At 37.2% G+C, this 12326-nt stretch overlaps 1 protein-coding gene across 2 annotated transcripts; it reads left to right on the top strand.

The window, feature by feature from the left end:
- Nucleotides 1-6364: 6364 nt before the first annotated feature.
- Nucleotides 6365-9101, top strand: LOC104901616 (uncharacterized). 2 transcript variants are annotated; one of them, XM_010689204.4, is made up of 4 exons: nucleotides 6365-6569; nucleotides 6669-6701; nucleotides 6875-7301; nucleotides 8404-9101. In XM_010689204.4, exons 3-4 carry the CDS (start codon nucleotides 6882-6884, stop codon nucleotides 8803-8805), a joined length of 822 nt encoding a protein of 273 aa, XP_010687506.1. In that variant the 5' UTR covers nucleotides 6365-6569; nucleotides 6669-6701; nucleotides 6875-6881; the 3' UTR covers nucleotides 8806-9101. The 2 variants fall into 2 exon arrangements, with proteins under 2 accessions (XP_010687506.1, XP_010687507.1); XM_010689205.4 differs by lacking the exon at nucleotides 6669-6701 and having other exon boundaries at nucleotides 6366-6569.
- Nucleotides 9102-12326: the final 3225 nt, after the last annotated feature.

The following is a 12326-nucleotide window of genomic DNA, read 5'->3' as shown; positions in this document are numbered from 1 at the left end:
AGTAGGACAGAGAAGGATGATATTCTCTTTTTTGAGTCATGAGTAGGGTGCATTTATCAAAATAAGTAATAAAGCATGACCAACTTTTGTAAGATGAGAGAGAAAGTTGATGAGAGAGAAGGATGATATTTTTTTGGGGGCATGAGTGATGATTGGGAAAAGAGAATAAGTGGTTGAAGTTTTTCGAAATATAATAAAATGAATGTCTATTTATAGATCTCAAAAAAATACGACTGTTGGTGAATTTTTTTTTTTATTTGTATTTTAATAGTTATTCAGCTTACAAACTCTGAATGTTAAAAATAACTGTTGGAAATACAATTCCACGTGTCAACGCGTGGTTCACTGGGTGTGCTGCCCGGTATTGACGCATCATAATTTTTTTCGGTTTCAGCCTGCGTGTCAGTTTTTGATTGGCTTTTCATTTTTCTGAATTTTAAAACTCACACCATCAATTTTGGACGTCCAAATTTCTTCAATTTTGTTGTGGGCCCTTTCCTCCTCCTTTTACATGACTAGGGATGGCAAATGGGCGGGGCGGATGCGGATACCCCTAAATCCACACCCACCTCCACCTAAATTTTCCATATCCACCACCTACCCGCCAACCATGGCGGGTACAAGTTTCCATATCCACCTCCGCCCATGCGGGTATAAGGTTATACCCACATCCGCTCCACCACCCAAGTGGATATCCATTACCCACTTATACCCCCCATCACCTAGGTGGATTTTCCACCCGCCCACCTGATTTATTTTCTATATATAACCTATTATATAAATTAATTATTAGAAACACCCATTTCAAAGAAAAAAAAGTACACATTCTTAGTATTCATATCACTAGTAGAAAAAACCTCTTTTGCTACTTTACATATGCTTGGGTTGTTTTAACAACCCGAGCATTTGACAAGTTCTTAGAAAATTAAAAAGAAAAATTCACAAATGCTCGGGTTTTTAAAAACAACCCGAGCATTTGACTACTTTAATACTTGTTTTTTCGAAAGTAATTTAATACTTGGAAGTTAACGCAAAGTCTAAAACAATCTCTGTTCTCTCTCTCTTTTCCTCTCCACTCACTCTCAATCTGCTCCTCTTTTTCCCCTCTTCAATCAGTCTCGATCTGCTTCTTCGAATGCCGCATCCTGCCGCCGCTGCTGAATAACCAAATTTTCAAGCCTTCTCTCACGAACAGTTCGTTGATGTCGTTAGATCTGAAGGTAACCCTAATTCTTGCTTTCTCTCTCCTTGTTCTCAGATCTGAAGGTAACATTGACTTTATGTTAGTGCATTTTTTTAGGTTCGATTTAGGGTTCTGATTAGCTTGACTCTATTTAATCGAATTATGATTTAATCGCGTTGTTAAAGTTGCATTTGCTGTTAAATTTGACTAGATTAGCTTGATTGGTGAGTTTAGGTTCGATTTAGGGTTCTGATTTTCTAATAGTGTGGATAGATTTACTTATTCTGATGTTTTGATCTGTAATTTTGGAAAATTTAAATAATTACTAGCTTCTTTTAAGGTTGGATTGAGGCTGAGTTACTTTTTAAATTTATTTGTTCCATTTGCAGCTGCTAAGGGTAGGGATCAATCCTTAGTTCATAACTTTCAGTCATGTAACTATAGAATTAGACAAGTATATTTGTGTGTGAGAGACTTCTCCTCAAAATGTGTTATGATTATTGATATAAGCATGCCAAGTCAGCCTTTGAGTCCATCACGGCTGATTTTACTTTGATGAACTGTAATTCAAGAACTCTCTCTCTCAAAGGTAGGATTACCAATTTGAACCTCTTTTTTCAACTAATTGTGCTTTTACAGGGAGCATATTTTAGTTAGACTTAAAATCTACTCACTATCTAGGTGCTTGTGGTTGATTAGTTGGTCTTATAAATCGGATATTGTTTTATTTGGATGCAACATGGTCTCTATAAGTGGTCAATTGATGTTTACGAGATTATGATGGTAGTTGCGACTATTCTATGAGTATGAAAAGTTCATTTTTCAGCTCGTCATCGTACTTGACATGTTGTGTGCTCTTGATACTCTCAGCGTACTCGTATGATTGTTTGGTTTGTGATAGTGTTATACTAGTCTAATTGTTCTGTTCATTGACTAGCTAGACTATGATGAATGTTAAAGCTTAATTTTTATTTACTTCTCTGATTTAAGCTCACAATGATCGAACTAAAACCCTTCATTTTTGTCTCTTCAAACCCACAAATCTTCCCCTCTGTGACATGGTGTTTTTGGTGCTGCTGGAGGGCGGTACCGCCATCGCCAAGCTGCAGTGATTGCTGCTGCTCCTTTGATGTAGTTGCCGAAGTTCTTCCTGCTCTAGTGCAGTAGCAGTTCTTCCTTGGAGATTATCATCCTTCAACTCGCATTGCTTTTCTGGAGTTTGTTGTGGTAACTTCTGCACCTCTTCTCTTTCTGCTTTTTCCAGTAGCACAGGGAGGCATAATACTAACATCTATGATGCATGAGTGATGATGAAAGCACCGTTGTATGATTATATATCTGCATTTCTATGGTTGTGTTATAGTAGTGTGAGTTACCATCATTGCATTTGTAATGGGCTTAAAGTCTATTAATAACGTACTTGTGGGAAACAACTTAACTTAAAGTATGAATCTGAATTTATCATTTTTATTGTTATCGTTAAACCTTTCATCAGTTGTTGTCACTATTATTTTTGACTTCATGAAGAATGTTTGTTATTAATGTGAACTTGTATATGACCATGGAACTTAAAAAAGTATATATAAGGTGGTTTCTGACTAAATAAAAAAAGAAGACATTAATTTTCTTCATAAAGGATAATTTAGAAGGTGGTTTCTCGAAAAACTCCCTATTTCGGGCCAACATAAGTCATAAGACAAAACTATTTTCCTTTTAAAGTTATAATCTTTTAAAATAGGAAGTGCTGATTTTTTTAAATTTTTTTATTTGTTTTAAAAAAAAGAACGATGGAAAAATAAATTCACAGCAGAGTTAGGTGTGTGTTAATAGAGTTGTCGTTGCTGCGATTTATTTGTCTAGGATTGAGGCATCTAGACTCTAGTTCCTTGGCTTCCTCTACTTCAAGAATTGTTGTTCTTATTATATAAAAGAAGATTCATGTCCTAAACCTTAGATAAGAACTGAATATAGAGCATGCAGGAGACAGCAAGAGTGAAAAGTATAGCAGGGAATCAGTGTCTTCACTCTAGGATGGGTGTAAGCAATTTGCTTAGTCATGCCACAAAAAGAAAAGGCAAGAGTGGATAGGTTATTTTGGACTTGAAAGGGAAAGAAAATCATGGACACAGATGATACACGCTGTTCAGGTTTGCCAGCATCAAACTTAATCGCATCAAGCTCTAAATTCAATAATCACGGTATGATTCCTGAAGGCTCAGCAACAGCTCACTCACGCCACTCCCTACACTCACTCACTGATTCCCCCTCCCTCAAACACCCTCACTCACCCACCTGCACTCCTTCCCACTGCCCACTGCCACTCCCTCCACTCACTGCCTCCCTCTCCCTCAAACACCCCCACTCACCCAACTGCACTCCCTGCATTCCCTCCTGCCTGCACTCACTGCCTCCCCCTCCCTCACACACCCTCACTCACCCACCTACACTCCCTCCCACTGCCTCCCCCTTCATGCACTCCCCAGCCCCTGCCCTGCCACAGTCCCCCCACTGCACTGCACTCACTCCCACTTCCCCTCTGCCGTGCACAGTCCCCCCACCAAGCACAGTCCCCCCACCCGCATGCACAGTCCCCCTCACCCCTATGCACAGTTCCCCCACCAAGTATCATTCAAGGCACTGTTTCCTCCTAATCAAATGTTAAATTGGATCTACTTGAGTTTTGTATCCACTTTGAAATCTTTTATTTTTATTTTTTTTCCGTTTATACAGGTGAACTACGAAGTCGCTATATGGCCTCGACGTTTGCAATGGCGATTTGATCATTATGGTTTCCAATAATGCTGCTGCCCCTGGGTATTCTTTTCACTTACCTTTATTATTTTTACTTCATAAATGCCACTAGCTTTTTCATGATGTGCCTTTCCAAATTATAACAAGGGATGATCTTCACTCTCAATTTGAGGTTGAGGTTCAACGCCCTAAGCTTCGTCGACGTTCAACGCCCTAAGTCTGACTTGGTAATTTCAAATGCTACTTTTACGTTCGTGAATATTCATATGTGAAATAGCAACATATTCATGGTTTTTGTAGACAACCGCTATGTTTGGTCTGGTTTCCTATTTTTTTCCCTTGGCATATGTGAAAGAGCTAGAATGTGATTGTGCTCCCTAGCAACATATGGCGAATGCTGTTCCGTTATGCCAGAGAGTAACATATTGCCTCAGTAATAGGGTAGATTACGAAATCCTTCTTCATGACTCTTAAGAGTTATAGGGTGGAGAAGTGTTTGTAGAGAATTTACGTAATCACATGGATATTTTACCTATTATTCTTAAGAAACCATGAGATGTAACTTCCTTATAGAACAGTTTTAATTGTTGCACTTTTTCATTTTTTAGTTGTTTTCCAAATATATATGCAGTACCTTGTCAAAAGTCATGCCTAGGAGTTTCTTATTTCTTTGAAGTACTGGATAATGCATTTGTACATGAAACCATACATATCTTCAGTGCTCTGTACACATCTGCAGACTACGAGTCAAACATGCCAGTGCATTTCACTAAATGCTAATTATCAACTGCTAGTTACTATATTTCTACTTACATATTCTTTGCTCCTGTTTTTCTCTAAACAAATTATTTGTCACTTACAGTATTGGTAAAGGACACCCGGCGGTGGACAAGGGTGGGAAGAAAGGCAGAAATATGAAGACATCTATAGACAATCCACACTCCAAAAAAATTTAGTATTTGTGTTTCTTTGTACCCATAATTGTATTTCTTATAATTTGCAATTGTTGTTTATTTGTAGTATTTCTTGTGTTCAAGAACAAAAATATTAGAATTATAACTTTTTACCTATATATAATTGATTATGTATTAATTTAGCGTAAAAAAAAAAAGCAAATTTTTTTTTTGTTTTTTTGGTTCCTCAAATGCTCCGGTTGTCCTTAAAAACCGGAGCATTTGGTAGCACAAATGCTCCGGTTTTTAAGGAAAACCGGAGCATTTGTGTTACCAAATGCTTCGGTTGCAACCGGAGCATTTGTAAAAGTCTCAAATGCTCGTATGGCGTCTGCTACGCGTGCAATACGGAGCATTTGCGGCCTAATATATTTCTTAATTATTTTTTACAATTTTTTAGATTTATGAACATAATTCTTTATTTTATAAAGGGTAAATTAGTAAATATTATACGGGGCGAATGGATATGGGGCGGGGCGTGGATTTGGGGTGGATGTGACCTCATATCCACCACCTACCACCACCCATGGCGGATTTGACTTTTCGTATCCATACCCACCCACTACCCACCAAAGTCATATCCATACCCGCCCCAATTGGGGCGGATGTGGTGCGAAACCCGCCAAATTATACCCACCTGCCATCCCTATACATGACTTGACTCATGTTTTGGGTCGTATGATGCCCAACCTAAAGCATGTAAAAGTCATGAATGGAAGACCATGTTTTGTTTGACCTTCATGGATGACCCAATTTCATGACCAATTTGGCCATGAGCGGGCATGCTCTAAGGGCTTCAAAATCTAGTAGTATAAATCTATATAAATATATTAAAAAGGCGTGCATGACAACGTATACACGCCACGTAGCACCTCTATTATTCCACTAGAATTGTCGAATGTATACATAAGCCATGTCAATGAATAAAAATGAAATTAACTTGCAACAAGATTTGAACCCATGACCTCTTGCTATTATAAATGACACAATTACCAACTCATCCAACTTTTAATCATGCTTTAAGTATCCGCATTATTATATTTGTTTCTTTTATATGTTGTGTTTTCCTTAATATATATTAGTGGAAATGGGAAAAAATGCATATCAAGTTCGGAAACACAATACCAACCTGAGGCAACATCCGGGCCCAAATACTAGTAAATATATTACAAGGCGTTCCTAAGCAAGGAACTGTGCTACATGACGCTCTCTCTAGAGGCGTTTTACTTTATGTAATCCATGTACAATAAAAAAAACTAGAAATTGCATTGTATAGTTGATCCCGTGACCTCAAGTTCATATACTAATTATTTAAAGACTCGACTAAGTTGTATTTAATGTTAACATTTTAAACTACAATATTACTAAAAGAAATTTTTCCTTACGCAGGACATAGTCGGGCCTAATAACTAGATGTGTATTAAATGGGAGCGGAGGGCTCATGCGTTTATTTTTGTAGACGTTGCAAATGAAACGGAGGTCGGTCCAAAGACCTTAATGTCCAGCGGCCACAACCTATAAAGAGCCCCGGTACATGCAATGTGTGCTCTGTGAATGTGTACTCTGTTTTTTCCATTTCCACACAGAGCACAGTAAAGCTCGCTTTGCTGCCAACAGTAGAGAGAGAAAAAGCGCAACACAAATGTGTTGTTTGCTACAAGATTGATCAAAGAAGAACTCATGTAAGTTATCATCATTCAATCATTTAATCCATTCTTCGACTTCTTTCTTCTTCTCTTCTGATATTTTGTTTTCTGCTAATTTTTGAATTTGAAAAACAGTTGAACTTCGGATTGTTCGTCTAAACTTAATTCGTAAGTTCATCTCAAAATCTTCACCTTTCTTGAAGAATAACTTCAAATTCAGCGATTTTGTTCTGCAAAATTGTTGGCGTAAACCTAAATTTCTGATATTCACTACGAATTACTGATGTTCGTGAATTCAATTTCGTCTTTATTTTCGCCATTAATTTCTTCGCTGCTTACAGAAAGAAAATGAAAGGCTATTATAGCAGCAGTGCGAGTTCAAGTATCGGATCTCCAAATCTGAATTTCCGAAACGACTGCGTTTCTCCTATCAATTCGCCGAACGAATCAATACTGATGAGATACCTACGATCAGGATCACCGTCGGATCATGATTACTCTCCTTCTCGAAATACGAGCCGTTCGGTCGTCAGCAGAAGCAGCATTTCTAGCAGATCGCCATTATCAGGTTTGGAGAATTTGGAGGAAGATGTTCTGGTTATGGACGGAATTCTGGTTGATTCAAACAAGATTTCAAAAAGCGCGGGAAAATTCCGTTCGCCGGTTAACTCTGATTCATCGCCGAATTCCGGAGTTAATCTTTACAAGACGGAGCTTTGTATGTCATGGGAGGATACTGGAACTTGCCGCTACGGCTATAAATGCCAGGTCCATTTCTGTGCTTCTCTTCTACTTTCTGTCTTCAAAATTTCATTTGGTAGGAATTAAATTGAAATCGGCATTGGCAACATTATGCTTTTAAGAATGTCTTTATCGCTTCAATTTGTGTTGTTAATTTACATTGTCTGTTCTGTTATTTGTAGAATTGTCGAAACTTATCGATTTCATGATTGCTTAACGTGGCTTGGTTGGGAGTATTATGATGTGAATAGAGGAATGCTAGAAGAAGTAAGGCTTGCATTGTTGCTAGTTAATAGTAGTCGTTAAGTTGTCTTGACCTTTTTTAGGATTTTTAGGATGTCTTGATTGGTTTTCAGGAAAAAAACAAGAAAAAGTTTAAGCAACTTTCCTAATTTAATCTAATATATTAATGATGTACTACTTTAATATTCCTATGTTTAGCATATAATCTACAAATATTCCTGGTATATGTTGATTAGGTAATTTCCTAATTCCTATTAGTTTTTAGATTTCCTGTTAGTTCTAGGTTTCCTGTATTCATACAGAGAGAAATAGAAGAAAGTTATAATATCTTCAATACAAGTATACAACTTAGCATTCTGATTTCTAGCTTGTCCTTGATTTGTTCTTAACACTGCACGACAATTCATTAGATCTAGATGTATTTTCCTCTTATATCTTTTCCTTCAGGTCCTCTTTATTCTCTATTTCTTTTGCTTCTGATGATTATATTGTAAATATACTTTCTGGCGATTATTAGGGTGATGTTGGATGGCGGTGGTAGTGTTCAAGGTTAGTTGTGCACTAGTGTGGTGATGATGGCTTTGTTGCCATTGTAGATGGACAATGGTGGTGATGATAGTAGTTCTTGAGTGAGTCATAGTAGTTCTTGAGCAATGGTTAGTGGTGGTGGTTTGGGTCAGCACTCAGCAGTAGTGCCGCAGGGGAAGTTGGTTGAGTTATGGGGTTTGGAGCGGTTGGAGATGGATGGGTTGATTCGTATTTTGAGAATTAATGAGGGTGAAGGGGTGGCTTTGGGTAAAAATCTGAATACTCTGTTCCTTTTTTATTTATATACCCTTTCTGATATCTTCAACTGTATACTGATAAATCTGATTTTTACATGCAGTTTGCACACGGACAGGAAGAGATGCGTCCACTACAGAATCGTTTTCGCACTGATTATGTTGTGCAGTTCATGGATCCATATTACAGTCCATTGTCAAGCCCATTTAGTTCAAGCAGTAAAAAGATCTCTCCTGAGACAACGGCTCCTGCACCGACTAAAGAAGCACGAAAGTCGAAGAGCAAGAAAGCTTCACTTACCCAACCAAATGATACTAGGAGTGTAACCCCTAATCTCACAAGCACAGATTGGTCTCCCATGGATGATGGTATCGTTGTGGAATTACCATCATCAACTGGTAAAGCTCCTTCAAGACAAGCTGTTGATGAGCACATTCACAGTGTGATTTGTGGTCCTAGTCAAAAGAAGAGGTTGCCTGTTTTCGTTGATATTTGCCCTGAGTAGCACTTTCTTTGTTCGTAAACTTCAGCTGTGATAAACTGCAACTTTTGGAAGTATAATTTTTAGATGTAAATTTCTAATATACTGATTACTGAAAATATGGATTTAGTATAGGCCAGGTATGAACCCCTTTAGATAATATCATCTGGTCCTTTTTTTTAGGGGATAATATACTCTGTTTTGGTAATGAACCATACAAGGCATAACTAGAGAGTACTAGCAAACTGCTGTATAGTCCAAATTCTACTTATTCGTGGGTGATGAAGGGGAGTTTATAGTAGAAATTCAAAGTTTGTTAATATGAGTAGTGTATTTACCTTTTGTCCCACATTGAAAGAATAGAAGGGAAGAGTAAGGTTTATAATGCTTACTCTTCCTTTACCCTTTGAGTTGAGTAGTACTATGACTCACTCAAGAACTACTATCATCACCACCATTTTCCTAATATCTCTCCTGATCTGCTGCCATTATCTTTCCCATTTATTGACCATTTTTCCCACGATTTCAGCCTCGTTTTGGTCTCGTTTGGTTTTCCTCTCACTATAAATACTAATGTTTTGGTATTCATTAGGGACAGAGAAACACACAATCACATCTTCTCTTCTCTTTGTTTTTTCTCTATTGAGAAATATTCAAGATCGTTTTCAATCTGGTGAATTTTTTGTACGTTCTTACATTCTGAAGTTGAATTTTTTGTACGTTCTTACATTCTAAAGTTGAATTTTTTATATATATTTTACGAAACTATGACTGGTGAAATTCTTAATGATAATGTGCGTATTCTTAATGTTGTCCCCATTACCAATCCCTTTGTCCCTGATATGTCTAAGTTAGAACCATTTGATGGGAAAAATTATAAAATGTAGTTTGATAAGATGAATTTTTTCTTGGGTCAAATTGGGGTAGATTATTGTTTGTCTGCTGTTGCTGCTCCCGATAATTTTGTTAGGGATTTTGTGAAAGATAATAAGACTTGTCGTGGGATGCTATTGCATTATATGACTTAGGCCCTTTATATGATTTATAGTAAGTCGAAAAATGCTAAGGATATTTGGAATGATTTGAATGCTGAGTATGCAACTGATGATTTTGGGAGTAAGAATATGCTTGTAGTCGGTGGTAAAAGTTTACTATGTTTGATGATAAACCTGTGCTAGATCAAGTTCATGAGTATGAATATTTATGTGCTGATATCGTGGCTGAGGGTATGGTCATTCTTGATCTTTTCCAAGCCAATTGTTTACATGAGAAATTATCTCCTTCTTAGGAAACTGTTGTTCATTCCTTGAAACATAGACAAAAAAACTTTAACCTTTAGGAATTAGTTTCCCACATTAAGATTGAGGAGTAGAATGTATCCAAATCAAAGGGAAATCAATTGACCATTCTTCCTCTTCTTCTAACCTTGTGGAAAATAAAATTGTTGTAGGTAAAGGACCAAAAGGTAAGGGTCCAAATCAGTTTCATGGTACAAGGCAGAACTATAACAACGAACTTCAAGGGAAAAGGTAAGTTTAAGGGAAGTTGCTTCATTTGTGGTAAGTATGAGCATGCTGCCAAGGATTGTCGTCAAAGAAAGGAAGCTCCAAACAAAGCAAAAGACAACAAATCCCAAACCAACCTTGCTGAAGATGACATCATTAATGCCGTGGTGTTAGAGGTCAATCTGGTAAGCAATGTTTCTAAATGGATCGTGAACATTGGTGCAACCCATCACATCTGCGCCAACAAGGAAATGTTCTAGAACTACAACAAAGTTTCAGAAGGAGAATGCGTCTTCATGGGTAACTCAAGCACTCAGAGTGTTCTAGGTAAAAGAAAAATTTTCATGAAATTAACATCCGGAAAAACCATTGCTTTGCAGAATGTTTTACACGTTCCCGACATCTGTAGAAACCTCATTCTGGTTCTCTTTTAGACACAGCCGAGATCAAGCTAGCTTTTGAATCTGATAAATTTGTATTAACTAGAAATGGTGTTTTTGTGGGTAAAGGCTTTTGTAATTATGGACTTTTTGTTTTGGATGTTGTTATTGCTAAGTCTGTTTCATTATGGCCTTCTAGACTAGGTCATGTGAATGTTGCATCTATTAGAAGGCTAAAACGTCTTAGTCTTATTCTCGACTTTGGCAATACTTCTTTTGATAAATGTGAAGTGTGTGTATAAGTTAAGCACCCTAAGAAAGCATTCAACAAAAATATGTCCCGTTCCTCTACTTTATTAGAGTTAGTCCATAGTAACTTAGGTGACTTTAAGAATTCCATGAGTAGGGGAAGAAAGAAGTATTATATTACTTTTGTTGATGACTTCTCACGTTATACTAAGGTTTATTTATTGAGTTCTAAGGAGGAGGCTGAAGAGAAATTTCTAATCTATAAAGCCAAAGTTGAGAACTAATTGTACCTTAAGATTAAGAGGGTGAGATCAGATAAGGGTGGAGAATATGATGGAGTTTCTCTTAAGAAATTTTGTGAGTATAATGGGATTATTCATGAAGTTTTCAACTCCTCATACCCCATAACAAAATGGAATAGCTGAGCGAAAAAATAGAAATCTTTAAGGATATGATGAATGCAATGCTTATTAGTTCAAGTATGCCTACTAACATGTGGGGTGACACTAGTGGAAAAAAATGCTTGTGCTACTTATCAAGTGCTTGGGTTGAGCTTGAAAATGGAGCACATGATCATCGTATCATTTTTGAAAAAAATAAAGATCTCAAATACTCCGATTGGGCCGAAAATCGGAGCACTTGAATGTTCTATTGGGCCCTAAAACTCCCTCCCTCCAAGTCTTGCACCCGCATTTACTATCCAATTCCCTCGTCACTCTCTTATCTGTCATTCTACTCATTCACACCCCGTCCTCTCCATTCTCAAGACCCAACTCAAAACCCTAATGCTCTTCTCCTTCTCTCATGGTGAATCTGCAATATCTTCCCTCTTTAATTTAGTTTTTGTTTCCTTCTCTCTCCTCAATCACTTGTGAACAAAAATTATGAATAATTTCTAATAGAGTTAACAATGGAGAATCGAGGGCGAAACTCTAGCTTTCTCTCACTTTTCGCTATCGCATCTACTAAAGTTTTTGAATTCTTCGAGGAACGTTCTGAAGGTATTTTTCACTCCATTGAACTTTTATCTTTTCATCGATTTTGTCATTTTTTCAATTCTGGATTCGTTTTTGATAATATTATGAATTTGTTGTTAATTTTCAAGAATTTAGTGGAAATTTTTATCTGGATTATATAGTTTTGTTGGTGATGAACTTATGATCTAATGACGCTTGGTTCTCAGTTTAATATAGATTGGTTTTGTCTGGATCATGCGTTTTTTCAGTGACTTATTTGGATTGCGGTTTTGTAGGTTGGTTGTGTGGTTGAATTTGATTATAAGTTGATTCGGTGTGATTCGATTGGTTGTATATATGATTGGTTGTATATCTCCTCCATGCCCTCTTTACAACCTCATTGCTGTCAATGTAGGGAGGAACAACCACAACAGTCACGGTGTCACTGAACCATT

Source organism: Beta vulgaris, chromosome 8 (assembly GCF_026745355.1).
Source record: "Beta vulgaris subsp. vulgaris cultivar EL10 chromosome 8, EL10.2, whole genome shotgun sequence".
Classification (NCBI taxonomy): Eukaryota; Viridiplantae; Streptophyta; class Magnoliopsida; order Caryophyllales; family Amaranthaceae; genus Beta; species Beta vulgaris.
This window is presented reverse-complemented; position numbering and strand designations above follow the sequence as displayed.